Source organism: Colobus angolensis, unplaced genomic scaffold, assembly GCF_000951035.1.
Source record: "Colobus angolensis palliatus isolate OR3802 unplaced genomic scaffold, Cang.pa_1.0 Scaffold2, whole genome shotgun sequence".
NCBI classification, from domain to species: Eukaryota; Metazoa; Chordata; class Mammalia; order Primates; family Cercopithecidae; genus Colobus; species Colobus angolensis.
The window spans coordinates 20,079,931-20,103,678 of NW_012115154.1; the positions used below are offsets into that span (position 1 = coordinate 20,079,931).

General features: G+C 39.6%; 1 protein-coding gene across 2 annotated transcripts in view; it reads left to right on the top strand.

Moving 5' to 3' along the window:
• GALNT11 (polypeptide N-acetylgalactosaminyltransferase 11) overlaps nucleotides 1-23,748 on the top strand; it is an 85,984-nt gene that overhangs the window by 46,912 nt on the left and 15,324 nt on the right. The window contains exons 2-5 of one of the 2 annotated variants that reach the window (XM_011941519.1): nucleotides 11,357-11,689; nucleotides 17,951-18,074; nucleotides 20,301-20,467; nucleotides 22,440-22,565. In XM_011941519.1, coding sequence (XP_011796909.1) covers nucleotides 11,395-11,689; nucleotides 17,951-18,074; nucleotides 20,301-20,467; nucleotides 22,440-22,565 — 712 coding nt within the window. In that variant the 5' untranslated portion in view covers nucleotides 11,357-11,394. The remainder of the gene's footprint in view (nucleotides 1-11,356; nucleotides 11,690-17,950; nucleotides 18,075-20,300; nucleotides 20,468-22,439; nucleotides 22,566-23,748) is intronic. The other variant, XM_011941520.1, reaches the window with a different exon arrangement.

The following is a 23,748-nucleotide window of genomic DNA, read 5'->3' on the forward strand; positions in this document are numbered from 1 at the left end:
TGATCCCTTGTTTGTAGCCTCGGGGACCCTCAGTAGAGGGTCCAGCTGAGCTGTATTCACTCTTGACCCACAGAAATAGCAAGATAATAAGTGTGTGTTGTTTTAAGCCATTAAGTTTGTAGTAATTACATAGCAATAGAAAACCAATATTGAGATATTACTCTTTTGTCTGTGATACCATGATAAGTATTTTTTCTAGTTTGTCACTTGTCTTTTTGCTATTCTTTTTATGTCTTTTAGTATCCAGAGTTTTTTGTCTTTATGTAATCCAGTTTCTTTTCCTGTATTCTGAAGAAAAATTTTGGCCAATCCCAGATAATAGAGGAATTTACTCATATTCTCTTCTAGTACTTGTATGGAGTCATGTTTTATAATTAAATATCCAATTTTCTTGATAAATGATGGGAGGAGTAGACTCTATTGTTCTTCCATATGGCTAAACAGTTGGTCTGACATCATTTAGTTGAAAGTCATTCATTTCCTCTCAGGTTTGTGATGTTGTCTTTATTTATGCTAAGCTTATACTAAATTTGTTTATAGCAAACTTATACTAGATTTCTAAATTTCCAAATGTAATTGGGTCTTTTTTCTCTTCTTTTCCCATTGGTTTGTCTGTCTGTGCATGGGCCCTGCTGTGCTGTTGAATAGAGAAGCCCTGGAGTTCGCTTGCTCTGCAGTGGGGCTCACATCCCGCTAGTTCTTTTTCCAAAGTTTACCTGTCTATTCCCTGCTTATTTATTCTTTTCCAAATGAACTTTATAATTAACTTGTCTAGCTCCAGAAAAAAACCCTGATAATATATTTAGCATGATTGTGTAGCACTTACAAGTTAACTTAGGGAGAACTGACATATTTATTAGGATTTTGTGTCTTTTTGTCCAAGAATATGGCATGTACATCTTTCCATTAGTTCAAGTCTTCCTTTGGGACCTTTTGGAGTTTCTCATTGTTTTCCTCATAAATGTTTTAAACATTTATTGTTAAATTTGTGCTTAATATTTTAAGATGTTTGTCTTGATATTCATAGATGAGATTTTTTGTGGGGGAGGTTCAGTCTTTGTCAGGTTTTTGAAATCAATGTTCATTTCATAAAACAAATTGGGAAGCTTTCCTTTAAAAAAATATTTGGCTTAAGTAGCGGTAGGATTTCCTCTGACACTCTTCTCTGTGCCTGGTGGTTTGTTTTGTTGTATTTTGGTTTTTTTTTTTTTTTTGGAGTTTTTGTCTTGGGGAACTCTTTTACGACTTTCTTTGGGACTGGGGTCAATTTTAATAAGTCGTGTTTTCTTTAAAAGTTACTCTCTTCTAGCTAGGTGTAGTGATGCACACCTGTAATCCCAGCTGTTCAGGAGGCTGAGAGGAGGATAACTTGAGCCTGGAGTGTGGAGTTTGAGTCTAGCCCAGGCAACAGAGGGAGACCCTGTCTCTTAAAAAAAAAAAAAAAAGAAAAATTTACATTTTCAAGTTGATTTTGTTAGAACTATACAAAATCACCTCTTTTTAAAATTTCCTCTCACAGTGTTTTCAAATTTATTGTTAAGAAATCATGGACTAAGAGGAAGACTTGGTACTTTTGCTGGCATGTTGAGTAGTTTGTTTCATAATGAAACCCTCTAATGAAACTGTTTAAACTGGTTAGCCGTGTTTCTTGCCTCTCCTTCTTCACAATAAACACTCATTTCCTAGGATGTGGTCTGCTCACATATTATACTCTTCTCTAAGATTTCACGTTGCACAGAATGTAAACAATGTCCTTTAACCTTTTCTGGAACAGAAATATACTTCAAAAATTATACAGACAAGTATGTATTAATTGTTAATACTAAGCACTGTGCTAAGCATGTGGGTCTGAAAAGATGGAAATGACCCCTGTCCTCAGGGGGCTCGTTTTTGGTAAGTACAGCAGTGCTTACCCTACAGGCAAATTGTCTGTTGGGATATCTTGGGTTCACATATCTGTAAAGGATGATTCTGCTGTCATTAATTGTCCCCCTCCAAAATCACAATGTTGAGCATCTCATTTTCCAGCCATGACATTTCATCTTTCTGGTTCCCTCTGTCTAGTAACAACTCCAGCAATTATTTAGCCACACCAGGACCTCTAATCCATTGGCCTATCCACATTTTTCATCTTGCCTCATACTTCCACATCCTCATATCTCTGTTTCCCTGGCTTAAATCTGTGATTTGTCATAATCATCCCACTGTATATACCTTGCCCCATTCCTGTACTGTTGTACCTCCCTGGCAAAAACCCACCTCTCAGCTTATAAGGCACCTATCCCTGAGCAGCTACCAGACCATGACTGAAGAAAAACGTAAAACCATAGTGACTTGTCTCAATTTAATACATTCAGGTTCACAACTGGTTAGCCTTTTATTCATTTAACTTTGAAGAACGTATTAGTTGATGTCTAACTGCTGAAGTTTTGGCCCTGTTAACTATTCAAGTTTATGATTGAAAGAATTTGTCACTAGTTAAGTAACCTGAGATACTTGCTTTGACTGTCCTTTCAAAGGCTTTCAGACTTGGATATTAAAGGCATGGTAATTGCCTTTAGAAGGGATAGCAAACAGTATGAAACAAAAGGATTTTGTTGTGTGGATATTAGATTCATTATTCATTCATTATTAGTTTAGATTTTGATTTTAGCTTTTGATTTTTGTTTGGATGTTTTTAGTTTCTTAAGCAGGTGAGAAATTTATTGAATAATAGACATCTGATTTCTTTGCATTTCCTTCATATTTGGGTGTTGGCTTCTTTTTTTTATTTTTGGAGACAGTCTTATTCTGCTGCCCAGGTTGGAGTGCAATGGCATGATCTTGACTCACTGCAACCTCTGCCTCCCGGGTTCAAGCGATGCTGAAAATCCTCAGCATCCAGAGTAGCTGGGATTGCAGGCGTGTGCCACCACACCCAGCTAGTTTTTGTTTTTGTTTTTGTTTTTGTTTTGAGAGAGCCTCGCTCTGTTGCCCAGCTGGAGTGCGGTGGTGCAACCTCGGCTCACTGCAACCTCTGACTCCCTGGTTCAAGCAATTCTCCTGCCTCAGCCTCCTGAGTAGCTGGGATTAGAGGCACGTGCCACCACGCCCAGCTAATTTTTGTATTTTTAGTAGAGACAGTGTTTCACCATGTTGGCCAGAATGATTTCAATCTCCTGACCTTGTGATCTGCCCGCCTCGGTCTCCCAAAGTGCTGGGATTACAGATGTGAGCCACCACACCCGGCCCAGTTTTTGTATTTTTTTAAGTAGAGACAGAGTTTTACTATGTTGGCCAGGCTGGTCTTGAACTCCAGATCTCAGGCAGTCCACCCACCTTAGCCTCCCAAAGTTCTGGGGTTACAGGTGAGAGCCACCGCACCCGGCCCTAACTTCTCGACCTATCTGAAAACAGATAGTGCCTTTGTTGCTTCTGAACACCATTATGCTTAATTGTATAAAAGAAATGATGGGATTTTATAAATGTGGATGTTTTTAAATTTAGTATTACGATTTACTTTGTAAAAAATACTCTCTAAAGAATTATAATATGGTCTGGGAAAAAGAATAACATCTGCCTGATAGAGTTGTTGAGAGTTAATATATTTTACAGCTCAGGAAACCAAGGAATCATGATGTTGAGCTGTTGCGGATCCGATGAGCCGGGGTGGTTATTCCATGAAGAATCTGGATAGAGTTGCCCTAATCGTGTTAATGAGGTCTTTGAGCAGAAAGCTTTTTCATTTTGCCCTTAGATGCTGGCAGGTAGCCAAGAGGGAACCTAAGGAAAGTAGTTTCCTGGGTTTTTTTTTGTTTGTTGTTGTCAGTGAATTCTGTAAGATTAGTCTGCCTGTTTTTATCACAAAGACCATTATTTAAGTTTTGAAATTGGACAATAAATTCCTGCGTTGTTTCTTGTACCTTTTCCAAAAATAAACATGACTGTTGTTCTGAGCTATTTGTTATACTATTGTTGAATAAGATGGTCATGACCTCTATGCATAGTATTAAGGTATTGCTTAGCCCAAACAAGATAGTAACAGATTTGTTTAGGAATTTACAAGCATGACCATATTACAGTAATTTTTTCAATTATTAACAAATATTTTTTCATTTATTAACAAATATTTATTAAATTGTTGCTATATTCTGTGCATTATTATAACCTCCAGGGATAGACAAAAGCTATTCCCCTATTGGAGCTTACTTTCTGGTATGGGAGAGATAAACAATAAATAATAAACTCAGTGAATAAGTAATTATGTGTATGTAAGAAGGTGATAAATTCCATGGAATAAGGAAGACCAGTTTAATGTTTAGTGACTGGGTTGAAGTTTTAAATAGGGTAATCTTGGTAGGGCCTTATTGAGAAGATGATATTTGAGCAAAGATTCAATGGCAGTGAAAGAAGCCATCATGAAATTACCCGGGAGGAAGAGTGTTCTAGACTGAGTGAAGAGCCAGTGCGTAGTCCGTAATGGAGTATAATTGAAATGTTTGACCCACAAGGAGACGTGTGTCTAGGACAAAATGAATGCAGAGAGAAGGTAGCGGGAGAAGTGCTCAGAGAGATGATGCCAGATTATGTAGGGACTTGTAGGTCTTTGTAGGGAACAGATGGGTGGTCATGTCTGCCATTGACATTATATGTTAAGTCTAGATCTAATGACAAAAAATTAATATCTGTTCAGTTTCTACTATATTCATCCTATAGATACTTTTCAGCATTTTCTGTGGGCTATTCATTGTGCTAAGTGAAGGGAAAACATTAAACAAGAAAACAAACAGCAAAAGCAAGTCACAGTCCTTGTGGAGATTATATTGGTTCAGTGCAAAGGGTGGTGTTTTGTGTGTCAGTCATTGTATCTGACACTTTACATATTTTACCTTGTGTAATTCTGAGTATTTCATTTCATTCTGATTATCCAGTAAGATGGACAATGTCGTTAACTTGGAATACAAGTTGATGAAAATGAGGCTAAGAAAATGTGCTAATTTTTCCAAAGTTGCATGACTGATATATGGCAGAATGGGATTAGAATTCAGTCTTGTCTTTTCATTATACCCAAATCTGGCTGTGCATCAGAGTTAACTTGGAGGCTTGTTGAAGCTAAAGATTCCTTAACCTAACCTCTGGGAATTCCCATTTAGCATAGCTGGCGTGGAGCCCTGGGAATCTGTAGTTTTAATAAATACTCCAAGGATTTCTGTATTTTGAAACTACCACCCTCCGTTATTATATTTATGGTAGCATGATACAAGTGATTATGGGAACCTTTGTCTTCTATTTTTAAAGAAAATGGTTTTGTTGTTTCATTGTTTAGTATCATGTTTGTTACAAGATTTTTAGAGATGCTCTTTGTCAGGCAAGGATTTCCCTATTTTTTTTTTCCTAGTTTGTTAAGAATTGAGTGTTGAATTGTAATAAACTCTTTATCTCCATTGATCAAACCATGTGTTTTTTTTCTTTTAATTTATGGAGGTGGTAGATTATGGTTTTTCAAATATTGGACCAACTTTGAGTACCTGAAGTAAATACAACTTATTCATGGTATATTCAGTTTTTAAAAACATGGTTGGTTTCAGGGCTTTTTTTTTTTTTTTTTTTTAAGATTTCTGTAATCTCTCTGAGATTGTCTTTAATATTCTTTCCTTAAACTGCCCTTATTTTGATATCAGGGTGGTAACAGCCTCAGAAAGGGACATGGAGAATCTTTCCTCATTTTCTGTCCTCTGAAGGCCATTGCATCTACCTAAAATCATCCATTCCTTAGATACTTGGTAGAACTCACTTTTAAAATCACCTAGAAATGTTTTTATGATAGTTTAACATTCACAGGGACTATAGGGCATCCAGGTTCCTGATTTTCCAGAGCTGGTGTTGTGCATTTATGTTTTTCTAGGAATTTGATCATTTCACCTGAATTTGTAAACAGTACTCCTATTTTAAATGTGTCTGTATTTATGCGTCTTTCTCATTGTTGTCTTATTTGTGCATTTTTCTTGATATGTTTTGCCAGTGTTTGTGTAACTGCTCGATGGGTTCTTCCTGCCCACTCCACAGAGAAAATCATACCCTGAGACAATAGCATTGCAGGCAAGAAAGAACTTCATTCACGTGAAGCTGGCCCAGGCAGGAGAACTGGGCTTATCACTCACATCCATTTTCCTAAAGGCTCAGGGTTTTTATGGACAGTTTGGTGGGCAGGGAGCTAGGGAATGGGTGTGGCTGATTGGTTGGGGATGAAATCATAGGGGGGTGGAAAACAGTCTTGTTGCACTGAGTTCACCTCTGGGACCAGTTGAGTCATGAGTCACAAACCTGGGTAGGATCCGTATGAAAGATATCTCAAAAAAACAATGCAGGTTTGCTATATGTAAAATGTTCGTTCCCTGGTGCCATAAAGAAATAGCACTCGAATATAAATTTAATTCTCTTAGCAAAGCAGTCTTTATTTTCTGCAGAAAGGGTGTTCATCGCAGATGGAATAAGGGCGAGAGCACATTCGAACAAAGGAAGTAATTTTTATCCCTTATGCTGTTCCTGCTACTGTGTCCTGTCTCCATTGGCTGGAGCCGGACCGCACAATCTAAATTAAAACCTGATTGGCTAACAGTTTAAAACTTTTCTAAATAGGTAAAAGTAATGGAAAGACAAAGGAAAAGAGGAAGTTGCTTGTGCCAAATAGGGAAGGGGCATAGGCTGCAAACTAGAACGTGCCTATGAGCATGTCCAGCACAAATATTTTGGTTAAGGTACAAGGACATAGAATGTACTGTGTGCCTATGAGCATGTTTCACAGCTATGTAGAATAGGGCTTAACAAAGAGTTATTAGCATAAAGAGGCTTAAAGGAAGTTAGTCTTTAAAAGAAACTATTATTTCTAACATGATTTACTCTTTCCCTAGAAGGGAAACTTTGAAGAGGAACTTTTTACTTTCTGCAGGTTCTACAATAATGATGTTATCTATAGGAACCATCGAGGAAGTCATGAATTTTGCGACGCCTGGCCACATGACTCCCGAGCAGTAAGGGATTATAGAAACTACACCTACATTTCAGTGGAGTTTAGGCCCTTCCAGTTCCCATTATCATATTCTTGCTTACAAAGGTGGTTTTCAGTCCCTGATCAAGGAAAGGGGCTAGTTACAGGGAGGAGCTGTTCTCATTCTTGCTCCTAAGTTAACCTGGAAACAACATTTCTCCTCAAGTTAGCTTGGCATACACCCAGAAGTGACCAGGGACAGTTTGGAGGTCAGAAGCAAGATGAGGTCAGCTATGTCGGATTTCTTTTACTGTCATAATTTTGCAAAGGCAGTTTTATTTTGTTAATTTTACTGATCTTTTAAAGAACCAGCATTTGGCTTCTGTTGTCTTATCTTCATTTTCTATTAATTCCTGATAATGTTTTTATTATTATTTTATGTTCCTTGGGTTTATTCAGTTATATTTTTCTTAATTCATAGTTTGTGGTCATATTTTCTAATATAGGCATCAAAAGCTATAAATTTAGCCATATCCTATGGGTTTTTAAAAAGTTGTATTTTCACTCCTTAGTTCTGTAGAAATCTCTGTAGTGTTCATTTGCACATTTTGTAACGTTTCTAGTTACTTTGTTACCATTGGTTTTTGGTGGACTTGTCTTGGTCACAGCATGTGGCTCCTTGACCACACCTCAAGAGCCTTTGCTCTTACTCCACCCTCCCCCAGAAAGCTCTTCCCCACATAGCTGCAGTACTCACTATTTAGTTTACGTCTTGACGCAAGTATCACGTTTTCAGGGAGGCCTTCCCTCTCCATCTTCCTGAAGCTTCACACACCTTCTCCTTTTTGCTCTTCCCGGCTTTATTTTCTCTCCTCAGAACTTATCACTTTCTAATATGTTATTTTTTTTTTTTTTTTTTGAGACGGAGTCTCGCTCTGTCTCCCGGGCTGGAGTGCAGTGGCCGGATCTCAGCTCACTGCAAGCTCCGCCTCCTGGGTTCACGCCATTCTCCGGCCTCAGCCTCCCGAGTAGCTGGGACTACAGGCGCCCGCCACCTCGCCCGGCTAGTTTTTTGTATTTTTTAGTAGAGACGGGGTTTCACCGTGTTAGCCAGGATGGTCTCGATCTAATATGTTATTTAACACAGTGTTCCCAGCTGGATAGAGAAGGAAGTAAAGCCATTACAGAGTGTATAGCTGGAGACAGAAATGGAATTAAATCGTAAGGAAAGTGGGGAAGGCTGAGTGCCTGGACTTTGCCTGTCATGAGACTGAAGACATAGGGGTAGATGCAGCTGAGGAGTCAGTGTTGTGGTTGGAGAGGAAGATTTCTGTTTTTTCATATGGAGTCTCACTCTGTCACCCAAGCTGGAATGCAGTGGTGCGATCTCGGCTCACTGCAACCTCTGCCTCCCTGGTTCAAGCAATTTTCTCCTGTCTCAGCCACCCAAGTAGCTGGGATTACAAGCGCCCGCCACCACGCCCAGCTAATTTTTTGTATTTTTAGTAGAGACGGGGTTTCACCATGTTGGCCAGGCTGGTCTCCAACTCCCGACCTCAGGTCCTAGGCCTCCCAAAGTCCTAGAATTATAGGTGTGAGCCACCGCACCCAGCCAGAGAGGGAGGTTTTAACTTAAAAGTGAAGAGGTCATCACATCCGTCCTGGATGATGATGAAATTGAGGGTAGGGCAAAGTTCCTTATGTGGAATTTAGGTAAAGGTGACAGCAGGAACACTAACCAAGACATTTGGAGGCAGGTTGGACATGGTCCAACATGATAGTGGGAATCAGGCTAAAGAAAATGTGAGAAACCACATCAGTGTCCATCTTTCATAGCTGCTAATGGAGCAGCCCTTGCTTTCTTCAGGGTCTGTTTTGGGTGGTTCCCTTTTGTGAGGGCCAAGCAGCCCATGGTGGAAGTGGGAAGGCCGGGAGTGGTTTGAGGAAAACAACCTGTAAGTGTGAATCTTGCTGTGTGGTGAAGAAGGGGTTGGCTCCCTAGGTGCCTAGTTCCTCATGGATTCAGAGCATCCTGTCCAGTTAGTCTTTAACTTTAGGATCTCATGGCCTTTGGAAGAAGCAGTGCTTTCTTGTTGTTTGTTTACTTGCTCTTTGTCTAACCCTAAGCAAACATTTTAGGGAGTTCTAATGTCTGTTTCACCTAAATGTCACTGCTCTGTACATTTTTGTTGCACGTTGCATTTTTTTTTTTTTTTTGGTCTTTTCCTTTGCTCTCATGGGCTTCCTTACTTAGAGATGTTTTCTTCTACTTCAGGTGTGTTTTTCTGTTTATGTCTTTAGTTTTAAAAGTGCCTGCAGCTAACATAGCAGTGCTTTCATTGGCGCCTGATTTTCCTTTGTACTATTGTCATTTCCAGCCTTGCCTCTGGTATTACTGTTGGTGGGAGTTTTTGTTTGGTTGGGTTTTTGTTTTATTTTGGTATGTTACTGTTGTTTTGTTTTTTTACTTTTTAGTTGACTTGTAATGGAATACTTAATAGTTCTTGGTTGGCAGACAGTTAAGAAACAGAACTGTTTACCATCTTCTGGGCTCATGGCATAACCTTGTACAAGAGAACCTGATTTTTCCAGTGGTGCTTTACTGATGCCGATTTGCTTTGTCCTGATCTTTTGGGGATAATACCATTTTTAAGATTATTTTATGCTGTAGAAATAAGTAACTTAAAAGCAGTATTTCTGTGCAGTTTTCTTATGTATCTACATTGCTTATATGGTTTCTCTGCTGTAAGTCTATTTAGTGAGATGATTTTATATGTGCATTGGGCTCCTTAGAAAGAATTCCTTAGGAAATTGTATTAGCCTCCATGAAGATCAGATATGAGAAAGTTTAGGAAAAATAAGTGGCCTGTAATCCCAGCACTTTGGGAGGCCAAGGCGGGCAGCTCACCTGAGGTCAGGAGTTTGAGACCAGCCTGGCCTACGTGGTGAAACCCCATCTCTACTAAAAATACAAAAATTAGCCAGGCGTGGTGGCACACACTTGTAATCCCAGCTGCTTGGGAAGCTGAGGCAGGAGAATTGCTTGAATCCGGGAGGCAGAGGTTGCAGTGAACCAAGATCCCGCCACTTTACTCCAGCCTGGGTGACAGAGTAAGACTCTGTCTTAAAAAAACAAAACAACGGGCGTGGTGGCTCAAGCCTGTAATCCCAGCACTTTGGGAGGCCGAGACAGGCGGATCACGAGGTCAGGAGATCGAGACCATCCTGGCTAACACGGCGAAACCCCGTCTCTACTAAAAAAAATACAAAAAAACTAGCCGGGCGAGGTGGCGGGCGCCTGTAGTCCCAGCTACTCAGGAGGCTGAGGCAGGAGAATGGCGTGAACCCGGGAGGCGGAGCTTGCAGTGAGCTGAGATCCGGCCACTGCACTCCAGCCTGGGCGACAGAGCGAGACTCCGTCTCAAGAAAAAACAAAACAAAACAAAAAAACAAAAAAAAAAAAACTAAGGAAAAATTGCTGTTCGGTGCCACATTTAGTTCTTCTTGCCTTGTTTTATAGGTGAGGGAACATAATTACTTGAACTCTTTATTTGAAAATAACTTAGATCTAGAGTGGACACTAGGGCAGGCATAACCTTTGATTGGAAAGTAGAACTATTTTTTTTTAAGTTGCTTATATTTATTTTTATTGTTTTGAGACAGAGTCTTGCTCTGTTGCCCAGGCCAGAGTACAGTGGTGTAATCTTGGCTCACCACAACCTCCGCCTCCTGGGTTCAAGAGATTCTCCAGCCTCAGCCGCCCAAGTAGCTGGGATTACAGGCACCTGCCACCACCCCCAGCTAATTTTTATATTTTTAGTAGATACAGGTTGGCCAGGCTAGTCTTGAACTTCTGACCTCAAATGATCCGCCCACCTCAGCCTCCCAAAGTGCTGGGATTACAACCGTGAGCCACTGTGCCTGGCCAGAGTTGCTTAGAGGTGCTTATTTATAATAATAGATTTTAAGATCATTGGTTTAAAAAAAGAATCTTGCAGTTGTATAGTTGGAAAGGACTTTAGTTGTCCTGTTATGATACATGTGGTACTTGTTATTTTCCTTGTGAAAAGTTATAACCTGATGAGAAAAATTACCCAACTGAAAGCAGTCCAGAACAAAGGTGAAGAAGTATCCATTAACATGGGCAAATGAATAAATCAGCTATTTCACTGCCATTGGTTCTCTGAGCATTAACCCACGGGCCTGAGGTTTTCATTGTTGAACCCTTTTTAAAAACTCAGTACTATCCATATATCTTCTTGTATTTCAGTCTCCGTTAACTGTATGCATAGTGGTCCTCCTTGTTGGTTTGGAAAACAATGATTCTGTATTTGGTGGATGATTTAAAAGTGTGCTGAAGTGTCTAACATATTTATTCTTCTTTTTTAGGAAATTGAAAATGGCCCTTCAGCTATGCTAGGTCTATAATGGGAAGTGTCACAGTTCGGTATTTCTGTTATGGGTGCCTTTTTACATCTGCGACCTGGACAGTTTTGCTTTTTGTTTATTTTAACTTCAGTGAAGTGACTCAGCCACTTAAGAATGTGCCCGTCAAGGGGTCTGGGCCCCATGGACCATCTCCAAAAAAATTCTATCCTCGTTTCACTCGAGGCCCAAGTCGACTACTCGAGCCACAGTTCAAAGCAAACAAAATCGATGATGTGATAGACAGTCATGTTGAAGATCCAGAAGAAGGCCACTTGAAATTCTCTTTTGAATTAGGTAAGTATATGATGTTTACCAGCAGCCATATCAATGTATTTAATCAATGGAAGTTTGATTAATTAGATTAATTAGGAGATTAGAAATGCTGCATCATTTTTTCCCACCCTGATTTATTTTGTTTGTGAACTAGCTGAAGTTCTGTGGTTTCTGCGAGGGGTGTCAGTGGGGATTTATATTCTAATTTATCCAGTTCTGACTTCAGTATTTTATGAGAAAACAAACAAGGTCCAGTGAAGAAAAACAAAAAAAGAAAAGAAAAATTAAAAGGCTAGAAAGAAAATGGAACCTATGGGAGAAGGGGTTTGTTTTTTGTTTGTTTTTTTAAGAGATGGGGGTCTCACCATATTGCCCAGGCTGTCCTCGAATTCTTGGGCTCAACTGTCCTCCCACCTCAACCTTGAGAGTAGCTGGGACTATAGGCATGCATCACTGTGCCCAGCTCTGGAAGAAGGTTTCAATTGCTAGGATTGTTAATAAGGGAAAGAAATGGTTGAAAGTTTCCTTGACTGTATTTAACTTATTTTTAAGGGTACATTTAATTACTACAGAACATAAAGTACTGAGTTTAAAAATAAGCTGGGGTTATTTACATCTAATATGATTTTCACTTAACAAGAATTACTAAGGTGCTAGAAAAAATATATGTATATATAATATAGTTTATTAAATCTTAGTATAAAATAGAAAGCTCTTTTTCCTCTTAAAAAATTATATTCTCTTCAACTTGGATGCAAGACTCTATTGTCTATGCCTTTGAATACTGCAATTTTAGTGTGTTGATTTTGACAAATTTTATTTTAAGAGATAAATGAGCAATTTTTGTTATCGTTAAAACTTAAAGAACTTGGATCTTGTCACAAAGACATCAAATAATAGGTAATTTAAGAGTAAAATAAAAGATAGTTGAGAGATTGAGAGAACCTTAGAATGTGAAAGAAATGTTAAAATAGAGTTTTCACTTCGTCATAGTTTCAAAGAAATAAAATCAGTTCTTAGGACTTAATGATTTTCTAATAAAGGAAGTCAAAAGTGTGTAAAATTTTATGAGGAAACAAGCTAATATCTACGTCAGTTTTCATTTAAAATATTTTTAAATAGAGATGTGATCTCGCCAACTTCAATTTTCATAAAGTACAATTTTCATAAATCTTTTTCAAATAGCAAGTGGACATTTTTAAAGCATTAATGGGAAAATATCTAGCTCTTTTATTTATTTATAGTTACATTGGTAAAGTTTTTATCAAGAAGTAATACTGGGTTTACCGTTTTGAATAGACTCTGTATTTGCTTTTGAAAGAAGTAGTGAGAAAATTGTAGATATTTGAATAACAAACTCCAGCTGCCTAACTGAAAAACTAAATTCCTTAAAGACTATCCTAAAGAATCCACAAAAAAAAACCTATTAGAGGTAATAAATGAATTTGGCAGTTGCAGGTACTAGATCAACAGGCAAAAACCAGTTGCATTTCTATACTGTAGCAATGAGTGGCCTGAAAATGCAGTTAAGAGATCAATTTCATTTACAATAGCATCAACAGTAATAAAACACTTAGGAATAAATTTAGCCAAGGAGCTGCAAGATTTGTATGCTGAAAACTGTAAAACATTGCTGAAAGAAATCAAAGAAAACCTACATAAATGGAAAGATATTCCAGGTTCATAGAATGGAATGCTAAATACTGTTAAGATGTAGATATCACCCAAAGCAATGTATAGATTCAGTGCAATCCCTATTAAAATGTCAGTGGTCTTTGTTGTAAAGAGGGGAAAAGGTTATCCTGAAATTAATATGGAATTACAAGAGTCTCTGAATAGCCAAAACAGTCTGGAAAAATAACAAAAGTTGTAAGACTCAGACTTTCCAACTTTAAAAATAAATTGGACTACATCAAAGATAAAAAACTTCTGTACATCAAATAACACATCAAGAATGTGAAAAAAGGGCTGGGTACAGTGGCTCACGCCTGTAATCCCAGCAATTTGGGAGGCTGAGGTGGGTGGATCACCTGAGGTCAGGAGTTTGTGACCAGCCTGACCAACATGGTGAAACCCTATCTCTGTGAAATACAGAATCAGCTGGGTGTGGTGGCAGGTGCCTGTAATCCCAGCTACTCGGAAGGCTGAGGCAAGAGAATAGCTTGAACCCAGGAGGTGGAGGTTGCAGTGAGTCAAGATCGTGCCATTGTACTCTAGCTCGGGCGACAGAGCAAGACTCTGTCTCAGGAAAAAAAAAAAAAAAAGTGAAAAAAGACAACCCACAGAATGGGAAAAAATATTTGTAAATCATATTTCTAATAAGGGTTCAGTATCCAGAATATATAAAGAATGCTTGTTTGTAATTTTATTTCATTTTGAGACAGAGTCTTGCTCTGTAACCTGCGCTGGACGGCAGTGGCGCAGTCACGGCTCACTGCAGCCTTAACCTCCTTGGCTCAAGTGATCCTCCTGCCTCAGCCTCTCAAGTAGCTGGGGCTACAGGGGTGTACCACTGTGCCCAGCTAATATTTGTATATTTTGTAGAGACAGAGTTTCACCATGTTGCCCAAGTTGGTCTCGAACTCCTGTGCTCAAGCCATTCGCCTGCCTTGGCCTCCCAAGGTGCTGAGACTATAGGCATGAACCACTGTGCCTGGTCTAAACAATTCTTAAAACTCAATTATAAAAAGACAAATGGCTCAATTTTAAAATGGGCAAAGGATTTGATAGACATTTCTCCAAAGAAGGTATACAAATGGCCAAGAAGCAGATGAAAAGATGCTTAATATAATTAGTGGTTACAGAAATGAAAATCAAAACAAGATAACCATCTCACACCCACTGGGAGGGCTATAATAATAAATTTAAAAAGGAGAGTAACAGGCGACAGTGAGGATGTGGAGAAACTGGAGCCCTCACACGTTGCTGGTGGGAATGAAAAATAGTGTAGCCACTGTAGACAGTTTGGCAGTTCGTCCACAAGTTAAACGTAGAATTTTCATATGACCCAGCAGTACCACTCCAGGGTTTGTACTTGAAAGAATTACCAACAGGTGCTCAAAAACTTGTACTCAATGTTCATAGCAGTACTATTTTCAGTAAACAGAAGGTGACAACATGTTATCCAAATATCCATCAACTGATGAAGGGATAAACTAAGTGTGGTCTGTCCGTACCATGGAATATTATTCAGACAGAGAAAGGAATGACATTGTGATACATACTACAACATGCATGAACCTTGAAAACATTATGCTAGTGAAAGAAGCCAGACACAAAAGGTCACATGTTGTAGGGTTCCCTTTATGTGAAATGTCTAGAATAGGCAGGTCCATGGAGACAGAGGGCAAATTAGTGGCTGCCAGAGACTGGGGAACAGGAAGAATGGGAATAACTGTTTTAATGCATATAGGGTTTTCTTATTTGTTGCTGAAAATATTCTGCAGCTAGATAATCGTGCTGGTTGTACAGCATTGAGAATGTACTAAATGTCTCTAATGGTAAGTTTTATGTTATGTGCATAATTATCACAGTTAAATGAAAAATCCAAAATTTCTTATGTAAAATAACTTTAATATAGAAGGAATTAGTATAAATAATATAGCAGTAGTTAAAAGTATGCAAATTTCTGAGTAGAGAATTAATGGACAAGCAGGGAAAGGAACCTATGAAAAGGTACATTTGAGAAAGATTATTGGCCAGGCGTGGTGGCTCACACCTGTTATCCCTGCACTTTGGGAGGCTGAGGCTGGTAGATTGCTTGAGCTCAGAAATTTAAGACCAGCCTAGGTGGTATCTACCGAAAGTTTAAAATTTAGCTGAGTATGGGGGCACATGGCTCTAGTCCCAGCTACTTATGAGGATTGTTTGGGCCCAGGAGGCAGTGGCTGCAGTGAGCCGAGATTGCACCACTGCACTCCAACCTGGGGGACAGAGCAAGACCCTGTCTCGAAAAAAAAGAAAATCAACAATAAATTTAAAATTAAAAACATTTTCTCATTTGATCTGAAATTAATTATAAAATTAATCAAAAAGGGTCCTCTGGCATGTTAATTGAGGTTTGGCTACAATTTTATTTGAGCAGGGGAGTAAGAAAAGTAAGCTAAAACAATCTTTTCATATGGCATCTTTTCATCAAGAGACCTATAATAGAACATGATTCTTTCAGTATTCAGCATGAGGTCACCCTCTGATACTTGTTGAATTAAGGAGTATTTATTGAGACTCTTCTTTGTGCAAGGCTCTGCTCTGGGTGCTAGGTATCAAGCAATTTTAATTTTATTTATTTTATGTTTTGGTCATCACCAAAGTGTCTTCTCTTCTGGAGTTTCTCTCCTTGTATAAAATGCTAGTGGAGGTTTGTTTTGTGTTTCAAAAGGATGAACTGCAGTTGAAACACTTTCAGAGAGAAGGCATATTAAGATATAATGTTTCTCAAAGTGGATTTAGGGACATTAGTTGGGTTCAAATAAATTGGGGGAACACTGCATTCTATTTTTTTTTTTTTGAGACAAAGTTTTGCTTTTGTCACCCAAGTTGGAGGCATGATCTTGGCTTCCTGCGGTCTCCGTCTCCCAGGTTCAAGCGATTCTCCTGCCTCGGCCTCCCAAGTAGCTGGGTTACAAGCGTGTGCCACCACGCCTGGCTAATTTTTGTATTTTTAGTAGAGAAGGGGTTTCACCATGTTGGTCAGGCTGATGTTGAACTGCTGACCTCCCATGATCCACCCACCTCGGCCTCTCAAAGTGCTGGGATTACAGGCATGAGCCGCCATGCCTGACCGGAAACACTGCATTCTATATCTCATCCCTTTACACCTAGATATTCATAAAACATGCACTGTATTAAAGGAACAGAGTTCTACTATTTTAAAACAATGGACTTTTATTTATTTAATTTATTTCGAGACAAAGCCTTGCTCTGTTACCCAGGCTGGAGTGCAGTGGTGCGATCTTGGCTCACTGCAACCTCTGCCTCCTGGGTTTAGGAGATTCTCCTGCCTCAGCCTCCTGAGTAGCTGGGACTACAGGAATGCACCACGACTCCTGGCTAGTTTTTGTTTTTGTTTTTGTATTTTTAGTAGAGATGGGGTTTCACCATGTTGGCCAGACTGGTCTTGAACTCCTGACCTCAAGCCATCTGCCCGCCTTGACTTCCCATAGTGCTGGAATTACAGGCATAAGCAACCACACCCTGCCTAATATTACAGTGACTTTGATTAGGCCTGTGGAGGAATTCCCTGACAGTTAAACCAGAAACTGTGAAGGTTTTTTTTTTTTTTAAATTTAAAAGACAGGATCTCACTCTGTCACCCAGGCTGGAGTGCAGTGGCACAACTGTGGCTCACTGCAGCCTTGATGTCCTGGGCTCAGGCAATCTTCCTGCCTCAGCCTCCTGAGTAGCCAAGTCATGGAGACTACAGGTGTGAGCCACCATGCCTGGCTAATTTTTTTTTTTTTTGTAGTAGAGACAAGGTCTTGCTGTGTTGCCCAGGCTGGGCTCAAGTAATCCTCTTGCCTTGGCCTCCCAAAGTGCTGGGATCACAGGCGTGAGCCATTGTGTCTGACCTGGGAAACTTTTTATAGAAAAGCTTATCAATTACCTTTTTCTGCAGAGAGACTCCTATAAAAACTTGGATGTAAGTGAGGCCTGTTGAGGGCCACTGGGGTTCTAAAATCTATTGCTTTAATGGAAAATCATAAAAAATTTTTTCCTTGTTGCAGGTAAATTTTTCTCTTGAATATAATAAACTATTAAGATTATGGCTTGTGGCCGGGCGTGATGTCTCACGCCTATCATCCCAGCACTTTGGGAGGCTGAGGCGGGCAGATCATGAGGTCAGGAGATCCAGACCTTCCTGGCCAACATGGTGAAACCCTGTCTCTACTAAAAATACAAAAATTAGCAGGGCGTGGTGGCATGTGCCTGTAGTCCCAGCTACTTGGGAGGCTGAGGCAGGAGAATCGCTTGAACCAGAGAGTTGGAGGTTGCAGTGAGCCTAGATTGTGCCACCGCGCTCCAGCCTGACAACAGAGGGAGGCTCCGTCTCAAAAAAAAAAAAGAAAAAAAGATTATGGCTTGTGAGCAGATGGTGTTTATGGTTAAGACACACTTGCTTTGACCTAGACTGACAAGAATTTGATTTCAACCTGGAGATAACCTAAGTTTGAGAAAAGAGAGATTGTAATAGGACAAAGTCAGCATTTTCTTAAGATCATAATATCATTAACAGTAACTGGTGATACTTTCTAGATTTAATTCGCTCACTTCACTCTTTTGCAGGTATGATTTTTAATGAACGCGATCAGGAGTTGAGAGACTTGGGCTATCAGAAACATGCTTTTAATATGCTTATCAGTAACCGCTTGGGCTACCACAGAGATGTGCCAGACACAAGGAATGCAGCGTATGTGCCTTATCGGATTTGCAAATACATTTTAACAACACGATGTTTTTAGTGTCAGTGTAAGAGGTCACGAGGATGGTGTTCCTATTTCCCAGTGTAGCCTCTTATTCAGCATACTAGGAAACTTGAGACAGATTTCCACTTGTGTTACATGTGAAGCCACATGGTCTGAGATGTACCAACAGAGTCCTAGAGCTGGCTGTGTCTCCTTTAACATTTCAGATCACCTGGGGAAGGAGAGTAGGGTGCTAATTAAATAACCTGAGTATAAGTTTGTTCTAAGGTGCTAATTAAATAACCTGAGTATAAGTTTGTTCTAAATGTTTATTGATTGGATTCGTGGCAAACAGGAATTAAAATCAGTGAAGAATTTTACTCCTCATTTCACTTTTCTGTTTCATTATTTTTGTTCCATCAAAGGCTTTTCATGCATGTGGTCAGTCATTCAACAGACAAGACATTTGTTGAGCACCTTCTGTTTGCTACATGCCATCTTGAGCCCTGGAAGAAACAAACAAATGTAGTAGTTTCTGAGTTCTCAGGGCTCAGAGTCTAGCAGGAGAGGCAAATAAGTCAACAAGTCCTGGCGGTAGCACATGAGTAAGGGCTGTGATAGGGTTTGGGGAAATGGGGGCATGGTACTGGAGTGGTCCCTGCAGAAAGGTGACAAGGCTGGAGGGAGGCAGGGCTCAGATGCTGGAGGGTCGTGTGTGTCCTGGGAAATAATTCAGGGTTCTGGATTGTGTTCTCTAAGTTCATGGCTTTTTTTTTTTTTTTTTTTTTGAGATGGAGTCTCACTCTGTGGCTCAGGCTGGAGTGTGGTGGCGTGATCTTGGCTCACTGCAACCTCCACCTCCCAGGTTCAAGTGATTCTCCTGCCTCAGCCTCCTGAGTAGCTAGGACTACAGGCGCACACCACCACACCTGATTAATTTTTGTAGTTTTAGTAGAGATAGGGTTTCACCATGTTGGCCAGGCTGGTCTCGAACTCCCGACCTCATGATCCGCCCACCTCGGCCTCCCAAAGTGCTGGGATTACAGGCGTGAGCCATTGCGTCTGGCCAGTTCATGGCTTTTTGATGTTGCTTAAAGCTCCTTACCCTTTTTTTCCAAATAGTTGCTTAGAATGATTTGTTACATGGAAGCTCTTCTGTTATCTTGGTATATCATAATTTATTCAAATCTTTTTTATTATTGGGCAAAAAAATTTCAAATATAAAGTTTTATATTTGTTTCCTTTTGAAACCTCATTGAGGAAAAGCTGGGTGTCAGCTTATGAGTGCTGCATGAAACACTTGCCGTGATTTTGGTAAAAAGAACTTACATTTTTATGTAACCTCTCTTCCAAAAAAAGAAAAAAAACCCTGAAGTTTAAAAAATGTTTATCCGGCTGGATGCGGTGGCTCACGCCTGTCATCCCAGCACTTTGGGAGGGTGAGGTAGGTGGATCACGAGGTCAGGAGATTGAGACCATCCTGGCCAACGTGGTGAAACTCTGTCTCTACTAAAAATACAAAAATTAGCTGGGCATGGTGGCGCATGCCTGTAATCCCAGCTACTCAGGAGGTTGAGACGGGAGAATCGCTTGAACCCGGGAGTCGGAGGTTGCAGTGAGTCGAGATTGCGCCACAGCACTCTAACCTAGCAACAGAGCAAAACGCCATCTCAAAAAAAGAAAAAGTTTATCCAAAAGTAAACAAGATAACAGGTATAGGAGGGAGACATTATTAACAAAATGTAAACTCTTGAAGAAGAAACTGTACTGTTTTTGTAAATGCTTTTAAAAAAAAAATTGTTGTTCCCATAATGTTAGAAAGAGGCTGAACAGGCTGGGCATGGTGGTTCACTCCTGTAATCCCAGCACTTTGGGAGGCTGAGGCGGACAGATCAGCTGAGGTAGGGAGTTTGAGACCAGCTTGACCAACATGGAGAAACTCCGTCTACTAAAAATACAAAATTAGCCGGGCATGGTGGGGCATGCCTGTAATCCCAGCTACTCGGGAGGCTGAGGCAGGAGAATCGCTTGAACCTGGGAGGTGGAGGTCGCGATGAGCCGAGATAGCGCCATTGCACTACAGCCTGGGCAATAAGAGGGAGACTCTGTCTCAAAAAAAAAAAAAAAAGGGAAGAGGGTGAACAAGGGGACAGTAAATCTGTAGGTGAATAATAATCTAAACCACTTGCACCTTTTAAAATGTCAGAATTTCTTCATCTTTATCTTTACAGATGTAAAGAAAAGTTCTACCCACCTGACCTGCCAGCTGCTAGTGTTGTTATCTGTTTCTATAATGAAGCGTTTTCTGCCTTGCTTCGGACAGTGCACAGTGTCATAGACCGCACGCCAGCACACCTGCTTCATGAGATCATCCTTGTGGATGATGATAGTGACTTTGGTAAGGAATGCTGTAACTGGTAGCAGTGGCTGCAGGCTGTCAGTCACTCCAGCACTGACAAACATGAACACAGCTGAACTTTCCAGTACGTGGTAGGTAGGGATCCTACGCATGCAGTCACAGCTGGGCTGACTACAAATAAGTCTGAAGAAATCCGTTATCTTTGTAACCTGCTTATAAACTATGCTAACCAAATTTGGCCCTTGAAATTTTGCCCGTGGCTTACTTTAAAAAACACACCTCTTTTTATTTGAAATAACTGTAGATTCACAGGAAGTGACAAAGACAGTCTGTGTACCCTTCACCTAGTTTCTCCATCATAAAATTCCCCTGTCAGAACCAGGAATCCACATTGGTACAGTGTGTGTGAGGTCCAGGGTTTTTCTGTCAACAGGTGGACTCCCACGACCCTCACTGCAGTGATACAGAACTGTTTCCTCACCTGGAGGGCCCTCGTGTTGCCTCTTTCTAGTCACACCTCCTGCTTTCCTCTACTCTTCCCCGGTCCCTGAAACCACGACTCTCTGATTTTGTTTCCATCTCTGATTTTGTTATTTCAAGAATGTCATATAAATGGAATCACACAATATGTGACCTTTTGAGATGGACTTTTTTCAGTTGGCATGATGCCTTGGCTTATGCCTCTCTATTAAGTCTCTTACACTGATTGTCCCCAGATAAAAGTGGATTGCATTCTGATAGCTCCTCAACCATCTCTGAATGCCAGTATTTTATGGTTCACTACATACTCTATATTCTATACGCCTTTCTTTAATTCGACATAGACTCTTGCTAAGAATGGCTTTGTGTACCCAAACAGGATAGAAGGCTTTTTATTACACTGCTCATTCAGCTCTCAGTGACCTTGCAAGAAAGGCTGGAAGCCCATTTTATAGAGGGAGAAATATAAAAATTAAGTAATTTGCTCAGGACCGCATAGCTGTTAAGTAGTAGAGTGGAAGTGAGACCTGTAGTCTGCATAGCTCCAAGCCTTCTGCTGTTTTCATGACAGCAGCCTGTAGAAACACAGTGGTATAGGTGTATGCCAGTGACTTTTTCACGCACTCAGGCATTTCTTAAGTGCCACTTGTATCAACATCAGAGTTGGTATATCAGTATACTTAAATATAGACGGTAAAGAAATGGACAGAGACTCATGGGAGCAAAATTCTCAAACCTTGGCTAAAAACAAACAAACAGAAAACCTAACTGAGTCTGGACCAAGTAGAAGATTGGTTAATACTGATTTCTAGAATTTACGGTGGTTGTTTTTTTTTTTTTAAGTCAACTTGTATTTTGGTTTTCACTTTGTGGCTATTTTACCTAAAAGGAGAAATTCATAATTTGGGGTGGTTTGTATATTAACTATGGAAAGAATTACTGCTTATTATCTTACACGATCTTTCAAGTTATTATGAAATATACAGGTGAATGACATAGAATTCCTTAAAAAATATTTAACAACCTTAGAAGAAAGATGCTGAATTAATAAAACAACATATTCAATGCTGTTCTTGTTATTTTTGCTAGGGGCAATAGAAGTTTCTTAAATACTTTGAAATGGACTAAGACTTAATAAATTCCTTTGTAATAAAAGGCATTTATATCTCATTTTCTTTGTTATCAATGTGATTTATATACAGTCAGCTGAACATTTATGCACTCGAAATACTCATTCCAAACATTATTTATGCAAAGTATTGTACTTGATGCTATGGAGATACAAATAAGTCTATAACTAAAGTAAGTATTCCTCTTGGCTAATATTCCAGCTCTTACCCTTCATTTCTTTCCTTCCTTTTTCTTCCTACAGGATAAGCTACAATACTCATTTAAAATAATATTCTGTATTTTGTTTTATTGATAGTTTGTTGTGAATTTTAGCAAGTACTAGATACAACTTTAGAATAGCTGTGAAGTGTCTTTATATATGTCTCATACAGCTTGAATAATTGTGGGACTCTATTTTCAGATGATTTGAAAGCAGAACTAGATGAATATGTCCAAAAATACCTCCCTGGAAAAATTAAAGTCATAAGAAATACAAAGCGTGAGGGATTGATTCGAGGAAGAATGATTGGCGCGGCCCATGCGACAGGTATCACTTGTTAGCTTTGCCCTACTGGTGTTGGAAGACAAGGGCTCGAGCCTCAGCACCTGTCCTGATTCTGCAAAGTCTATGAAAAGTGGTGCTTCAAATGGACATTGCCAGCAGGAGAGATGAGGCTTGTTCTGTTTGGGAAAGGCCTATTCATAACTCCAGGCCTGCTTGCTACCCCAAAGCACGTAGTGGACGTAGTGCAGGGGGCTGAACTCTCAAATCCTCAGTGTCTATTTTCATAGCGATGCTTTTTTGATAGCTATTGCCCCTCAGATAGATTTTATATCTTGTTCACTTATATAAGCAGAAAAGCCCAGACCAGAATGTAACTGAACTTTTATGTTTTTAAATACAAAATTTAAAATGTATGAACCCAAACTGTTGAACTATGCTTTTAATTCTTAGTGCAGAGTGCATCCCTCTGGAGCTACACATCATTACTTTAATTGGTAAACAGATGTAAGATTGACTTACATAACTATAAAAGGCATTTTCTTTAAAATTCCCTCTTAATTCTTCTGATTCCATCAAGGAGAAAGTCTCCATTGTTACTGGTATATCTTTAAAACCTTTCCATCATATACTGATCTCCCCCTTTAAAAAGAAATAACATCTCAATTTCAGTCTTCTGTAGAAAATATATCTGGTTAGTCTTCAATTACATTATAGATTCTGTTGTATTTCATTTTATGGTTACCTATGTGTAATTGGTCTCCCTGAGTTTCATTTATGATTGTAATTTAAAATAAATTTAAAACAAATGAATCTGTTTAAAAATGTTAGGTGTATGATATTGCAGGTAGTGCATGGACATGGCAAAAAAATTTTGAAAGTCATTTGAGAATGACGGAACTTGGTGGGGACATTCCCTAGCAGTGACAGCATCTACTGCAGTCCTTCCTGTATTCCACGCTCTTCTAGATAACCTGCCACTGGGTTCGTGGTGGTCGGCACTGCTCACCGCCGCTCCCCCTGTGGAGCCACTGGCTGTGCTGGGCTGAACTAGGACTTCACTTTTAGAATCTGTCTTCTCTTCTTTCTCTTAAGCCCACAAGTGACCTGAAGCAATTAACAAAAAAAGAGAAGCAGCTCCTCTACATCCCATCTGCAGTGGATGCAGACTGAATTCAAGGCTTGTGAGACTATTTTTTCTAGGTTTCTAGTCATGTAAAGATTTACT